This window comes from Bubalus kerabau, chromosome 7 (genome assembly GCF_029407905.1).
Source record: "Bubalus kerabau isolate K-KA32 ecotype Philippines breed swamp buffalo chromosome 7, PCC_UOA_SB_1v2, whole genome shotgun sequence".
In the NCBI taxonomy this organism is placed as follows: domain Eukaryota; kingdom Metazoa; phylum Chordata; class Mammalia; order Artiodactyla; family Bovidae; genus Bubalus; species Bubalus kerabau.
In genome coordinates this window covers 107851471-107868410 of record NC_073630.1, presented here as the reverse complement: position 1 = coordinate 107868410, position 16940 = coordinate 107851471, and the positions used below count along the sequence as shown (strand labels likewise).

Here is a 16940-nt window from a genome sequence, read left to right as displayed (position 1 = left end):
CATTGGGCACAGAAACACTACGGAGTTCACAGCATGGTCAGTGATTAACTGACATAGTGTCTGACAAAGAACATAATCGCAAAAAGGCATAAAATTGCAACTTATTATTAATCATGCTTAAGCGATCGTCTTAAGATGCATGATTGAGTAAAGAATTATTAATGCTTAAATGAGAGCAGGCCCATTTCACACAGCTCCTTAGTGCTCTCCTGCCACACACACAGCACTCAATAAATGTGAGTTCCATTTAGGTGACTATTATAATAATACATAAAATTCTAAAATTACACATACAGGAACTAAAATTAGTCCTCAAAGTAGTTATGTCACTAGCTTTTGTGTTATGAATATACCTTCCACACCCTGAAAACATGCAGCATGTAGAAATAATGGTAATTATTAAAATTTAGAAAATGAAAACAAATCCAATACTTCATAACATCTAAGGCGCCCTTCACTGAAAGCTGTGCTAAGTTGCTTCAGGCATGTCCGACGCTTTGTGACCCCATGGACTGTAGCCCACCAGGCTGCTCTGTCCATCGATTCTCCAGGCAAGAACAGTGGAGTGGGTTGCCGTGCCATCCTCCAGGGGATCTTCCCAACCCAGGGATCCAACACGCATCTCTTACATCTCCGCATTGGGAGGTGGGTTCTTTACCACTGGCGCCACCTGGGAAGCCCTCATTGAAAGCTACACAGCTACTTTTCATGGTGGTGGTGGTTTAGTTGCTAAGTCGTGTCTGACTCTTGGGATCCCATGGACTGGGAACCTACCAGGCTTCTGTGTCCATGGGATTCTCCAGGCAAGAATACTGGGGTGGGCTGCCATTTCTCTCTCTACTTTTCATAGCACTATCAAAGAAACAAACAGCTGCTGGCTGCAAGAGGAATCCCAGGTTCCCAGATGTTAAAATGCTAATATTTAAAAGGTTTGCTTCTGAAGGCAACGAAACAGAGAAGCCTTGGGCAGCAACAGCGCACCAGCCTCCCATGTAAGTTACCTCACTCAGCCCTCCCCAGGACCCCTCGGCAGAGACAGGACGGCGGATCACCCGTCCGATGGTGGGAGAAATGGAGGCAGTCACCAGAAAGAACCACTGAGGGCTGCAGTGTAGCAGGCATCCTTTCCTTCCTGGGTCCTGCACTCACCGGGCTGTGAGACTCCAGGATCTGCATGCAGGCCGACTTGGTCAGGGTCTCTGATGCGCTCAGCTCCTCCAGAAGCAGGTCCTGGATGCTCAGGAGGGCGGTGTACGCCCATAGGGTTCTGGCCATCCTCGCCGCCTTCTGGAACTGCAGGGAGACGAGGGACTCGGCAAAGAGTCCCTCCTGGGCCTCCAGCTGCTGCACTCTCTCCCGAAGCAATTCTCCTCGGACCTGGGAGGGGCCAGCCAGAGACCAGAGAGCAGTAAGTAAGGGGAGGGCAGAGGACAGAACTTGCAGCTTACAAACAGCAGCTGGTATCAGTGGTATTTGTATCGGTGCAGGTAGGCAGCCAGTCATCCAGTTGGGACCCTGAGGAAGGTCTCAAGAGTTAGAAGCAACAGTACTCGAATCTCAGCGTGCAATTTAAGACAGCAAGGGCACTTCCGCTCATAAAGACCCTCACTTCGGGGCTTTTGGAATCTAGCTGTTCATTCCACATTTATCATTCTTGGAGGGAAACTGAACTGTGTTGCTCTCCAGGGAAAAATCCTTCAAGCTTCCCCATCCTACAGTCTTCCTAACAAGGTCTCCAAGCCCTTCCCACCCCCATCCAGGCTAAGGTACAGCTGGTCTGTTTCGCCACCACCACCCCACACCTAGACTTGCATACCCGTGATGGCTCATGCCCTGCCCACCAGGCTCCTTGTATCTACAAATCCAAACTCTTTGCTATGATTCAAATGCCACACATCCTCATCCTCTGGAAAACCTCCTGTTTGTTCTCTGCATCTCTGGTTCCCAAGGAGCCACTTTGAAGCATCCTCACTTTGCATATCTACCGCCCCCTTCTCTGTGTTTCCTTCATCTCTCAAGCTCCTCTTCCCAGCTGGCACCAGCAGAACAAAACTCCTCTGGGGGAGGGCCTTAGCACCTGAAGGGCTCAGAAGAAATTCTCAATGAAAGAATCCTTCACTCAACTAAGTATTAATAGTTTGTTCATTCCAGCATCTCTACATTTTTTTCTCCACATTACTACCTCTTACACTTTCTCTAGAAAACCTGCTACAGAGAACAACATAGTCTAATAGATAGTAAAGAATCTGCTTGCAATGTAGGAGACCTAGATTTGATTCCTGGGTCGGGAAGATCCCCTGGAGGAGGAAATGGCAACCCACTCCAGTATTCTCACCTGGAGAATTCCATGATAGAGAAGCCTGGTGAGCTACAGGCCATGGGGTTGCAGAGTCGGACATGACTGAGTTCATGAAACTCAACTCTCCAATTTCACCACTTGAGCCCCTAAGGGTAAGTATACACTCCACTCCCCTGCCCAGGAAGCTAAAGCACAACCCTCAAAGTAGCCTGCATAAGCACCATATCTTGATGAAGCCTTTAATTTCACCTTAACGGTTTGTGGAATTATATTCCCAGTAGCCCAAAGTCAAAGCAATCCAAGTGCCCCTCAACAGATGGATGGATAAACAGAATGGGCTCCTTAGCTACATGATGGAATATTATGCAGCCTTGAAAAGGAAGTAAATTCAAGCAGATGCTACAGTGTGGACGACAGTGAAATCAACCAGTCACAAATGCATGAATCCCATAGGATTCTGCTTATATGAGTCTCCTAGAACAGTCAAGTTCATAGGGTGAGAACATAGCATGGTGGTTGCCAAAGGCTGGGGAGAGGAGTGGTGGGAGTTAGTGCTTAATGGAGACAAAGTTTCATTTTGGGAAGACAAAAAGTTTCTGGGGATGGATGGTGTTAATGGTTGGGCACAATGTTAATGTACTTAATGCCACTGAACTGGACACTGAGAAAATGGTTAAGATAGTACATTTCATGTTATGTATATTTTACCACCAAAAAAAATTGAAAGAAAAAGAAGTTTGTGAAACATTTTTTCCTGTCACGTAACCTATTTTTAAGAGTCATGTGTTTGTATTTAGAGGTTTTAAAGTAGTTGGCATATTTCCATGATGTAGAGGCTGGCAGAGGACGATGCCCTGGGTTCTCCCACGTCTGCACAATTTTCCTGTCCCCATTGAGTGTCCTTCAGAGGAGAGCAAGTCCCAGCTTGAAGGGCTCAGATTTCACCTATATGATCTGTCCTTCAAAAAAAAACTCTGCCACAGGGAGGAGGGGAAAAGTGCCCCCAACAAAGCAAATAGTCCACTTTGGCTGTTGTTGGCTGGAAAAGAAAATTCTGCTTAGAGAAACTTCAAAGGCTTCTTGGAGAGGTGGTCCTGGCCACAGGCCCTGGAGAAGGAAGAACAACAAAGGAAACTAGTTCTTCAAAGACACACTGCGGGGACCTGCATATGTGGCTCACAAAACAGCCCACTATTATCAGGGACCAGAGGCAGTAACACGCAGAACCACAGTATGAAACAGTTCCTCTGCAAGTTGCTATTGTTCTTCAGCCGCTAAGTTGCGTCCAGCTCTTCGTGACTGCATGGACTGCAGCATGCCAGGCTTCCCCGTCCTTCACTGTCACTCAGAGTTTGCACAAACTCATGTCCATCGAGTTGGTGATGCCATCTAGCCATCTTATCCTCTGTCACCCCCTTCTCCTCCAGCCCGCAATCTTTCCCAGCATCAGGGTCTTTTCTAGTGAGTCAACTCTTTCCATCTGGTGATCAAAGTATTGGAGCTTCAGCTTCAGTCCTTCCAATGAATATTCAGGGTTGATTTCCTTAGGACTGACTGGTTTGATCTCCTTGCAGTCCAAGGGACTCTCAAAAGTGTTCTCCAACACCACAATTTGTAAGCATCAATTCTCTGGCACTCAGCCTTCTTTATGGTCCAACTCTCACATCCACACATGACTATTAGAAAAACCACAACTTGAACTATGCGGACCTTGGTCCGCAAAGGGACATCTCTGCTTTTTGAGAACTTCATTTCCCTGCTCAGAGGAAACATGAAGTCTTGCTATCAAAAGGATGTTACTAGACCCCACTCCTTCCTGGTTTGGAGCACCAGGTGGACAGCCACCTGCCTGGTGATCTGTCACCAGATCATAGGCTCAGTTCAGTTTGTTTCCTGTATCTCAGGGATCACTTTTGATTGTTGTCCAGGTCAAGAAGCAACAGTTAGAACCAGACATGGAACAATGGACTGATTCCAAACAGGGGAAGGAGTATATCAGGGCTTTACATGTCATCCCAACTTATATGCAGAATACATCATGAGAAACGCTGGGCTGAATGAAGCACAAGCTGGAATCAAGATTGCTGGGAGAAATATCAATAACCTCAGATATGCAGATGACACCACCCTTATGGCAGAAAGTGAAGAGGAACTAAAAAGCCTCTTGATGAAGGTGAAAGAGGAGAGTGAAAAAACTGGCTTAAAACTCAACATTCAAAAAAACTAAGATCATGGCATCCAGTTCCATCATTTTATGGCAAATAAATGGGGAAACAAGGGAAACAGTGTAAGACTTTATTTTCTTGGGCTCCAAAATCACTGCAGATGGTGACTGCAGCCATGACGTTAAAAGACGCTTGCTCCCTGGAAGAAAAGCTATGACCAACCTAGACGGCATATTAAAAAGCAGAGACATTACTTTGCTGACAAAGGTCCGTCTAGTCAAAGCTATGGCTTTTCCAGTGTTCATGTATGGGTGTGAGATTTGGACTATAAAGAAAGCTGAGCACCTAAAAATTGATGCTTTTGAACTTGTGTTGTTGGAGACGACTCTTGAGAGTCCCTTAGACCTCAAGATCAAACCAGTCAATCCTAAAGGAAATCATTCCTGAATATTCATTGGAAGGACTGATGCTGAAGCTGAAGCTCCAATATTTTGGCCACCTAACGCAAAGAGCTGACTCATTAGAAAAGACCCTGATGCTGGGAAAGATTCAGGGCAGGAGGAGAAGGGGAAAACAGGATGGGATGGTTAGATAGCATCACTGACTCAATGGACATGAGTTTGAGCAAACTCTGGGAATTCGTGATGGACAGGGAAGCCTGGCGTGCTGCAGTCCATGAAGTCGCAAAGAGTCAGACATGACTGATCATCTGAACAATAACCTGTGTTTTCAAAAAACCACTATTTCATACATTTTGTTCATTCCTTTTTGTTGTGTTTTAGGTGAGGGGATAATGTAATGCTTTAATTCTGTCTGTGTGTGTGTTAGTAGCTCAGTCATGTCCTACTCTTTGTGACCCCATGGACTGTAGCCCACCAGGCTCCTTTGTCCATGGGATTCTCCAGGCAAGAATACTGGAGTGGGTTGCCATTTCTTTCTCCAAATTCTGTCTTGGCCAGAAGCAAAATAAGTAGAATTATTTTGATTATTAAATAATCCACTATTTTTAATTGACTATAACAGTGCCTGACACATTGGAGTGTTCAATGATGGTTAGCAGTTGTTGTTTATTGTTCATTTTAATTTTATTATTAAAGGTAGGACATGGTTGGTGCCAGGCTCCCCTGGTGGCTCAGTGGTAATGACTCCACCTGCAATGCAGGAGATGCAGGTCAATCCCTGAGTTGGGAAGATCCCCTGGAGGAGGGCATGGCAACCCACTCCAGTCTTCTTACCTGGAGAATCCCATGGACAGAGGAGTCTGGTCCATGGAGTCACAAAGGGTCAGACAGGACTGAAGTGACTGAGCGTGCAGGCACATGGTTGGTGCCATAAAGGAGCTCTTTATACAGGGCTACGATAGTTTAGAGGATGGAGAAGGGGAAGGGGGAGGGGAAAGTTGTGAAGACCTCAGGATTTGAGCTGGATATTGAAGGATCCAGGCATTCAGGAAGAGGGACCAGCAAACCAGAGGCACTGAGGCCAGAATGCACGGGGTCCTGAGGGGATTCATGAGATGGTGAATCGGACCAAAACTGAGAGAAAAAGTGGAAGATAAGTACACAGAGGTCAGACAGAGACCACAGCACAGAGACCCTCACCACCACGTCAAAGTAGGTAGCCTTTCCCTGGAGGCAACAGAAAGGGGGCTATGGAAAGCCTACTAAAGTTCTTAAAAAGGAAAAATGTGAGTGATGGGAGATAAACAAGAAAAGGATGAAAGGCCCCTCATGACACACCTGCCATGAGCGAAATTTTCACGTTTCCTCCATGTGATTTCAATCTTCCCCACCTTTGGACAGGTAACGGCCCCAGTAACCTGTAAGGTCTAGTCCCCTAGAGACACACAGGGTACAGTGAGGTGGCCAGGAGGGATAGCTCATTTTATTTATGCAAAAGTGAAAGTTGCTCAGTCGTGTCCGACTCTTTGCGACCCCATGGACTATACAGTCCATGGAATTCTCCAGGCCAGAATACTGGAGTGGGTAGCCTTTCCCTTCTCCAAGGGATCTTCCCAACCCAGGGACTGAACGCAAGTCTCCCACATTCCAGGCAGATTCTTTACCAGTTGAGCCACAAGGGAAGCTCTATATATGCAAAGTTATTCCTAAAACGGGGGATAAGTGTAAAGCCTTTTGTACATATTGCAAGAACAACCTGGACAGTGAAATTAAGAAAAGAAAAATTCTTTAACAACCTATTTCTTTCTTCTTTGGAAAACTTAATTTGTTCATTCCAGCACCATGAGAATGTGCCTCTAAAGGGGGCTTTCATCCTTGTCTAAAAGAACTCCTGGGAAAAGATACAGATTTGCATTTCTATGAAGTATTAATGACAGATTTAATTAAATATTCAAACCACCTAAAGTAATAAAAATTCACTTCCAAAACAGTGTGCTGCTAAATACTCTTATTTTAAATGTGAAGCTCAAACAATTTCCTAGCTTCCCTGACAGAATATGCATTTTGAAGGAGTTTCTTCTATGCTCTCGCTGATGTCCTTTATTGCAAAATAAAATCAACCTGTCAATCAGCAGAGAATTACTGGGACTCTAAGAAGTTCAAGACATCACACCCCTCCTCCTTGCACAAGTTTGGAAACAAATACAACTGGATGCATGGGGGAGCCAGCCAGACACCAAATGTCAGCTTTAATATTGATGAAAACTAGATTGGAGAATGTGGCTCAGATGAGTTTGCAAATGAGTGGACACTCCCCCAAATAACCAGCTTCCCCCACAAGCTCATCACATCATGGTCAGAGAATGGGGGCTTCCTGCAGGCAGGCGGGCTTCTAAAGAGAGGGGGAAGCTCAGTTCCTTCGTTAATACCACCAATCAGATAGCACCCTTCTTGGAGAGAAGCGGGCAAGGAATAGAAAGAGGCCAGGATGTCACCAGCAAAGAGAAAGGAAAGCCAGAGGTCAGAAAGGAGTCACATCAGGAATTTTATATCCAAATGCTGGGAGGAGATGTCGAGGAAACACTATTTAAATATAAGCATTCACTCCTATTCGAGTGGCTGGCCATTCCCCAAAGCAGGTCAGTCTACATCATGCTTTGCTGGATGGATTCAAAATTTAAGACTTTCTCCTTTATCTTGCATCAAGAAGGGGGTGGACTCAGTAAAGGTGTGTTCATATTTGTTGAATGAAATAGCAACCTGCTAAATAAACATCATTATTTAAGATAGAAAAGTCGATTTCTATGCCTGGAAAGACATTTCCACCCACCCCCTCATCTAGATCATTAAAGTGCAAAAATCTCAAACAAATTAATTTGACTTTGGAGGCCAGTAGGCTTTGATTAAACCAGTCAGTGTAGTTTTGTTTATGGATGATCTGTAATCTCTTATGAACTCTTACCACCGAAGTAGCTACATGACCTGAACAAATTGCTTAACTTCTCTGAGTCTCGGTTTTGGATGTGTAAAACAAACAATAAGATAACAGGTGACAATGTCTAGTACAGTCTGTGGTTTAAGCCCCTAATAAACAGTAGCTGCCATATTCTTACGACTACTATCATTTTCACTATCATTACTATAATTAGTTAAATAGAGCTTCCTTTGGGTGCAGGAAAAAGATAAAAGACAATAGCTTATAATATTGAGAGTTTTCTTTCCTCCTTTAGGAAATTCCTTCATTTCTAATTATAAAACACTCACACAATGTAGAAAAATATTAACAATTGAGATTCCTGGTGAAAGACAGTAGATCTATAACATGCATTTACTGTTCTATTTAAGGCTATTTAAGGCGGCAAGAATACACAGAAGAACTGTACAAAAAAGATCTTCATGACCCAGATAATCACGATGGTGTGATCACTGACCTAGAGCCAGACATCCTGGAATGTGAAGTCAAGTGGGCCTTAGAAAGCATCACTAGGAACAAAGCTAGTGGAGGTGATAGAATTCCAGTTGAGCTATTCCAAATCCTGAAAGATGATGCTGTGAAAGTGCTGCACTCACTAGACCAGCAAATTTGGAAAACTCAGCAGTGGCCACAGAACCGGAAAAGGTCAGTTTTCATTCAAATCCCAAAGAAAGGCAATGCCAAAGAATGCTCAAACTACTGCACAATTGCACTCATCTCACACGCCAGTAAAGTAATGCTCAAAATTCTCCAAGCCAGGCTTCAGCAATATGTGAACCATGAACTTCCTGATGTTCAAGCTGGTTTTAGAAAAGGCAGAGGAACCAGAGATCAAATTGCCAACATCCACTGGATCATGGAAAAAGCAAGAGAGTTCCAGAAAAACATCTATTTCTGCTTTATTGACTATGCCAAAGCCTTTGACTGTGTGGATCACAAGAAACTGTGGAAAATTCTTCAAGAGATGGGAATACCAGACCACCTGATCTGCCTCTTGAGAAATTTGTATGCAGGTCAGGAAGCAACAGTTAGAACTGGACATGGCCATCAGCAGATGAATGGATAAGAAAGCTGTGGTACATATACACAATGGAGTATTACTCAGCCATTAAAAAGAATACATTTGAATCAGTTCTAATGAGGTGGATGAAACTGGAGCCTATTATACAGAGTGAAGTAAGCCAGAAAGAAAAACACCAATACAGTATACTAATGCATATATATGGAATTTAGAAAGATGGTAACAATAACCCTGTATACGAGACAGCAAAAGAGACACTGATGTATAGAACAGTTTTTTGGACTCTGTGGGAGAGGGAGAGGGTGGGATGATTTGGGAGAATGGCATTGAAATACGTATAATATCATATATGAAACAAGTCGCCAGTCCAGGTTCGATGCACGATACTGGATGCTTGGGGCTGGTGCACTGGGACGACCCAGAGGGATGGTATGGGGAGGGAGGAGGGAGGAGGGTTCAGGATGGGAACACATGTATACCTGTGGTGGATTCATTTCGGTATTTGGCAAAACCAATACAATATTGTAAAGTTTAAAAATAAAATTAAATTAAATTAAAAAAAAAAAAAAAAAAGAACTGGACATGGAACAACAGACTGGTTCCAAATAGGAAAAGGAGTACGTCAAGGCTGTATATTGTCACCTGTTTATTTAACTTCTATGCAGAGTACATCATGAGAAACGCTGGGCTGGAAGAAACACAAGCTGGAATCAAGATTGCCGGGAGAAATATCAATAACCTCAGATATGCAGATGACACCACCCTTATGGCAGAAAGTGAAGAGGAACTAAAAAGCCTCTGATGAAGGTGAAAGTGGAGAGTGCAAAAGTTGGCTTAAAGCTCAACATTCAGAAAACGAAGATCATGGCATCCGGTCCCACCACTTCATGGGAAATAGATGGGGAAACAGTGGAAACAGTGTCAGACTTTATTTTTCCGGGCTCCAAAATCACTGCAGATGGTGACTGCAGCCATAAAATTAAAAGACGCTTACTTCTTGGAAGGAAAGTTATGACCAACCTAGATAGCATATTCAAAAGCAGAAACATTACTTTGTCAACAAAGATCCGTCTAGTCAAGGCTATGGTTTTTCCTGTGGTCATGTACGGATGTGAGAGTTGGACTGTGAAGAAGGCTGAGTGCCGAAGAATTGATGCTTTTGAACTGTGGTGTTGGAGAAGACTCTCGAGGGTCCCTTGGACTGCAAGGAGATCCAACCAGTCCATTCTGAAGGAGATCAGCCCTGGGATTTCTTTGGAAGGAAAGATGCTAAAGCTGAAACTCCAGTACTTTGGTCACCTCATGCGAAGAGTTGACTCATTGGAAAAGACTCTGATGTTGGGAGGGATTGGGGGCAAGAGCAGAAGGGGACGACAGAGGATGAGATGGCTGGATGGCATCACTGACTCGATGGACGTGAGTTTGAGTGAACTCTGGGAGTTGGTGATGGACAGGGAGGCCTGGTGTGCTGCGATTCATGGGGTCACAAAGAGTCAGACACGACTGAGTGACTGATCTGAATCTGATCTGAAAGGCTATTCTACTCAAGTGAAACTTTACCTACTGACTACTAAAAATCTCGGTCCTCTTCCCTCATTTGGCTCCTGACATATGTGCAGCAAGGCAGGAGACTAGTCTTCTCTGGGAACTCTGACCAGACTTCAAAAAAGTTCTAAAAATACTCTTGTTGGGAGTTCTCCAAGTTCATGGTTCAGCCCAATAACACCAGAGTGAAGGTCAAGTCTGCAAACCCCAGTTACAGCTCAGAGACTCTAAGCAGCTTTTAAGTACTCCACTCTTAAACATGAGCAGACCACCAAGGATGGCCACTTTCCTGGGAAAACTCTAATGAATGTAGAGATAGCAATAAATATCCAAGAACTGAAAAAAAAAAAAAAAAAAAAAGAATGTTCTCAGAGAGATACAAGAGCTATAGAAGCCTTAAAACAATAAGAGAATGTTATTTCTTTAAGAAGAGAGTGTTGAGAGAGGGGAAAAAAGCTCTTAAAAAAAATGAAAATTAAAAATATAAATAAAAATTCAAGGGCTTCCCTGGTGGCTCAATGGTGAGGAATCTGCTTACCACTTCGGGGGACATGGGTTTGGTCCCTCGTCCAGGAGGATCTCACATGCTGCAGGGCAACTGGACCGTGGGCCACAACTACTGAGTCCATGCTCTAGAGCCGGTGCCCCCCAGCAAGACAGGCCACTGAAATGAGAAGCCTGGTGCCACAACCAGAGAGTGGCCCCCATTGGCCACAACCTGCCCAGCAAAGAAGAAAAAAACCTGCCCAGCAAAGAAGACTCAGAACAGTCAAAATAAATAAATAAATAAAATTAAAAAAAAACACACACAACTCAAAGGTTTGAAAAAGAAAACTTAAGATGTTCCCCAGACTGTAAAGCAAAAGAACAAAGAGAAGGAAAATAGTAAAAAAAGAAAAATAGATAAACAGTCTGACATCTGAATGATTAGAGATCTAGAAAGGCAGATTAAAGACTAGGAGTAAATCATCAAAATTAGTCAAGAAAATTTTCCAGAATTCCAAGATGAGTGAAATTATCCATCAACTACGGGGGCAGAAGGAAACATTTTCAGTCTTGCAAAATTTTAAAATATTAAACCCTCCATGTGTCCTTTCCTCGGAAACTAATACAGGATGTATTTCAATGGGGAAACAATTGAAACAGTGTCAGACTTTATTTTGGGGGCTCCAAAATCACTGCAGATGGTGACTGCAGACATGAAATTAAAAGATGCTTGCTCCTTGGAAGAAAAGATATGACCAACCTAGACAGCATATTAAAAAGCAGAGATATTACATTGCCAACAAAGGTCTGTCTAGTCAAAACTATGGTTTTTCCAGTAGTCATGTATGGATGTAAGAGTTGGACCATAAAGAAAGCTGAGGGCCGAAGTATTGATGCTTTTAAACTGTGGTGTTGGAGAAGACTCTTTAGAGTCCCTTGGACTGCAAGGAGATCCAACCAGTCCATCCTAAAGGAAATCAGTCCTGAATGTTCATTGGAAGGACTAATGTTGAAGCTGAAACTCTAATACTTTGGCCACCTGATGCGAAGAGCTGACTCATTTGAAAAGACCCTGATGCTGGGAAAGATTGAGGGTCGGAGGAGAAGGGGATGACAGAGGATGAGATGGTTGGATGCCATCACTGACTCGATGGACATGAGTTTGAGCAAGTTCTGGGGCTTGGTGATGGACAGGGAAGCCTGGCGTGCTGCAGTCCATGGAGTCGCAAAGAGTCAGACACAACTGAGTGACTGAACTGACTGTATTTCATTAAAGAAACATATCAGGAAAGAGAAGAGTGAAAGGAATTAGTAGCATGACCTCAAGATGGCAGCTGTCCATGAAGTACAGAGGCCAATGCCTGGATTGGAGCACAGCTCTCCAGAGGCACAGAGAGAGATGTCCTTAAGAAGATGGAATTAACAGACGACATGACTTGTGTGATGGTCCTGATAGGATATTTGGCCATTCACCAAAAGTGATTAAATTAGTGATAAGTACATAGAAAAGTAACCAAAGAAAAAGAAATCAAAGGACAACAATGACTCCAGAAAAAACTAAAAGTTATATTGAAAAAAAAAGTCTGTTTTTATGTGGCTCAGATGTGGATACTTTTTAAATAATCATAGTAATAGAAACCTTAAATAAGATCTAACTGCATTGAATATGGGGGAGAATAGGAAGGGCTCATGTGTTGCACGATGATAGAAGAAGGACAGCTATATTTTATCTTCTGCAAAGAAAAGTGAATAGATAATACTCAAAATAGACAAAAGAAAGAGACAAAATACCCAAAAGAAACAGGAAGGCAAGCATGGTATTTAACGATATGGACGTAAACACCAAAAGATCAAACTGAAAAATTACAAGTTGTTACCTCTTGGGGATTTGCAAATGTGTATGTGTGTGGCTGAGAGGGTCGCTTTTTGCGGGGCACAAAACTCATAGAATTACACCACTCTTTAAAAGAATGCATGCATGCATAAGTTTGATAAAAATGAAAAGTGAAATTTTAGAATGGACAATGTAGAAAAATGTTACCTCAACCAAACTATCCAAAGATAACCATGGCAACATTTTGGTATGAGAAAAGTAGAAGTAGAATAAAAGACTAGAAAGGCAAGCTGAAGACTGTTTGTAAGGTCTTGAAAGTAAAGCTCAGGAATCTTGCCTTTGTTTTGGAGCAGTGGGAACCTATGAAACTTCTTTTAGGAACTTTGCTCAATATTCTGTATTAACCTAAATGGGAAAAGAATTTACCAAGAATAGATATGTATGCATATCACTGAATCACTTTGTTGTATACACCTGAAATTAACACAACACTGTTAATCAACTGTACTTCAATATAAGATAAAAATTAAAAACAAGGAAATTCCCTTAAACTGGTGCTTCAGGGAGATGACTCTGACAGACTCTGCCTTGAGGGGTAAAACAGGGTCAAGAACAGACAGGAAGAGAACCATCTGGAGGCTTTCCCAGTCTTTGTAGGTGGATGAATGGATTTTCCCTTCCAAAGAACCCTTTTTATTTTTCTCTCTCCCAAGCTTTATAAGGACCTGCACCATCAATTTTCTCTCTTGTCAGGTCATCTGAAAAAGCACATTATTCTCATGCTTAAGCTCCAGTCACTTTTGAAATGACAGGTATGTGAAGAGCTGCTGCTGACAGAAGCCGTTCCTGTTCCAGTCACCTCTGCATAATTGTCGAGGCTGCTGCAGAAACACACCGGGGTGCGTGGTTGACTGCAGGGCAGGAGTTTCACTCCTGATGAAGGGATTGCTAATGAAGTGTGCAAGCATGACATATTCTGAAACCTGGAAACAGTGAATGAATAATGAATGGGTGAATGGTTATGTGGCAGACACGGCACTCAGACAGAGGGCATCGTTAAGACAATACCAGAAATCATGGGTGAGCAGAAAATACAGTCTTGCCATTTTCATTTATATTTGAATGTCCCTAAAGATATATATGAGGTCTCCTGCATTGCAGGCAGATTCTTTACCATCTGAGCCACCAGGGAAGCCCAAAGATACATATGAGAAATTTGTATATCAGTTCAGTTCAGCCACTCAGTTGTGTCTGATTCTTTGCGACCCCATGGACTGCAGCAGGCAAGGCTTCCCTGTCTATCACCAATTCCCAGAGCTTGCTCAAACTCATGTCCATCGAATCGGTGATGCCATCCAACCATCTCATCCTCTGTCATCCCCTTCTCCTCCTGCCTTCAATCTTTCCCAGGATCAGGGTCTTTTCCAATGAGTCATTGCTTCACATCAGGTGGCCAAAGTAATGGAGCTTTAGCTTCAGCATCAACCCTTCCAACAAATAGTCCAGATTGATTTCCTTTAGGATTGACTGGCTTGATCTCCTTGCAGTCTGAGGGACTCTCAAGAGTCTTCTCCAATACCCCAGTTCAAAAGCATCAATTCCTCGGTGCTCAGCTTTCTTTATAGTCCAACTCTCACATCCATACATGACCACTGGAAAAACCATAGCTTTGACTAGACGGATATACTCTGTGCAAAACCAGCAACAGAACACACCAAAGACGAACTGAAATAGTCTTCATTTCTGGATCTATCAAATAAAAATTGGCTAATAGAACAAAGAAATGAGCATCAAGAGACCTGTGCTTTAGGCTTTATTCCACCATTCCACAGCTATGTGATCTTGGACAAGCCTCTCAACCTTTCTGAGTTTCAGTATTCTTACCTGTGAAATGGAAATAGTAAGAGTTGCTCTACTCAATTTACTACAGAGGGGTATGGGATATACACAGAGGTTCCAAGATCATCTGAAATATCAAGAGATTGAGAAGAACCTAAATGTTTTTTCACTGAGCATCAGTTAAGTCATGTAGGGTTCATTCATATCATGAAATGCTATAGTGATGAAAAAAGCAACGAGGAAACTGTCATGTACTGATATGAAAAATCTTGAAATTCCAGTGTTAAGTAAACAAGCAGAGATGATAGACAGATGACAGACAGACATAGAGGTGACAGATAGACACAGATAGATAGATGAACATAGAGAGACAGATAATAGACAGATAGATAGACCTATTTCTAATAGCTGGACAGTAAAAATGAGCCACATAGTTTGTGCTGTTTTCTACTCTGCTCTATGGATTGGCCCAGGTATTAAAGCAGGAGAAAGAAACCACATTCTCTGTCCTGGTCAAGGCATTCCACAAGTAAAACCTTGGCCAGAGGCCACTATGCGTGGCAGCCTTCCAGCCATACAGACTGACCAACTGCCCCAAGCTCTTGAGAGTTTCCTGAAGTTCAAGGTGCATGTGTGCGTGCTAAGTTGCTTCAGTACTGTCCAACTCTCTCATGGACTATAGCCCACCAGGCTCCTCTGTCCATGGAATTCTCCAGGCAAGAATATTGGAGTGGGTTGCTGTGTCCTTCTCCCAGGGATTTTCCCAATCAAGGGATCAAACCTGTGTCTCTCACGTCTAAGCTGCATTGGCAGGTGGGTTCTTTACCACTAGCACCACCTGGGAAGCCCAAGGTAGATGCTCAAATGTCCCTTTACCAGTTGGGCACGTGCCTCCGAGCCACCCCCCTTGGTTGCCCTCCAGGAGATGGTAAGAGCACTGACATGATCGACCCCTGCAGAGAACAGCTCTGACCATCTATCAAACCCACATTGGAACCTTATTCTTGCCGAGGTGTCTGATGTTCCCAGAGATGAACCCAGCTCTTGACTGGGGCTGGGACTGCAACTTTACCTCCATCTCACACTTAGAAGCAGAAGGAAAAGAAGTGGAAAGTCTAAGACATGGCCCCCAACCCAAGAGCCAATGAGAGCAGAGGTCATGAGAGGAGGACCAACCAGCAGAGACCAACTTCCAGAACTACTAATGGATATATCCTGCAAAGCAGTTTCTACAAAGTGCCTAAATCCCGACAATGTTTCCCTATAAGGTCCAAGCTTCGCAGTGTAGCCTTCCAGGCCCCTCACGGTCCAGGTCCTGCCTGCCGCCTAGTGCTCCTTTCTCTGTATCTAACAGAAAATTCTCAGCCTTTCTGAGGACAAATAAAGCCACAAGTAAGCCTCAATAAATTCCAGACACATGTTATCATATACACTTTGTTCTCTAATACATACTAAGAGTAGAAACCAATAACAAAAGAATAAGTTCTCTTTCTCTTTCTTTTTTTGAAGGATCTGTTAAAATTAAAAATCAGTCACCAAAGAATAAGTTAAAAAGTCTGGCTCTGGCCATGGCAGAAGAACGGGAAACAAATCTACTCATGAACCAGATTTGCTTTCCCACAAGTAGATAATTTCCCTGGGGGTGGTGATGACTTCACCTTCCAATGCAGGGGGTGCGGGTTCCATCCCTGGTGGGGGAGTTAAGATGCCACATGCCTCACAGTTAGAAAACCAAAACAAAACAGAAGCAATATTGTAACCAATTCAATAAGGACTTTAAAAATGGTCCACATCAAACAAATCTTTTTAAAAAACTAGACAAATCACATGATGCAACAGTTTTCAGACTCAACAATAGGAAGCACAGGACTGGGATTCTTGAGAGGAAAGGAAATAGACAAAGGTGAGCCCCACGGCCGCCCCAGGTTTCAGCCTGAATGCAGTTCCTAGGACCCAAAAGGATGTAGCGGGAAACGCAGGGGGAGACCAGCAGTCTTGGTAGCTTCAGAAAACAGAAGCAGAGTTTGGGAGGCCACTGTGTCTAGAATCTGTGGAGCAGAGTTCCAAGGAAGAGGGAGCTGCCCAGAGAGAGAAAGAGATCCAGAGATTTGCAGGAGTGACCTCAAAGCTCTGGCTGAGTACTGTGCATGCTTGAAAAACAAACCCATGCCAGGCTGGGGAAAGAACCATCAGAAATAAAAGGCGGAACCATTGCTGGAGCTCACACAGAGCTAGGAAGAGTTGTGTTCCCAGTACCCAGAATGAAAGACCCCATAACACCCAACGCAGCAGGTCGAGTTCTAAGAAGGGTGTTGCCTCAGCGGGAATAACCTTAGCCCTCGACTAAAGCCAGCTCTGAACCCAGCCTAATAAGGC

The 16940-nt window shown here is 43.5% G+C and overlaps 1 protein-coding gene across 1 annotated transcript in view; it reads right to left on the bottom strand.

Annotated features, from left to right (window-relative positions):
• The window catches only part of EVC2 (EvC ciliary complex subunit 2), a 157443-nt gene that overhangs the window by 20667 nt on the left and 119836 nt on the right, over positions 1 to 16940 (bottom strand). Inside the window, exon 17 of the mRNA XM_055589083.1 lies at positions 1150 to 1377. Coding sequence (XP_055445058.1) covers positions 1150 to 1377 — 228 coding nt within the window. The remainder of the gene's footprint in view (positions 1 to 1149; positions 1378 to 16940) is intronic.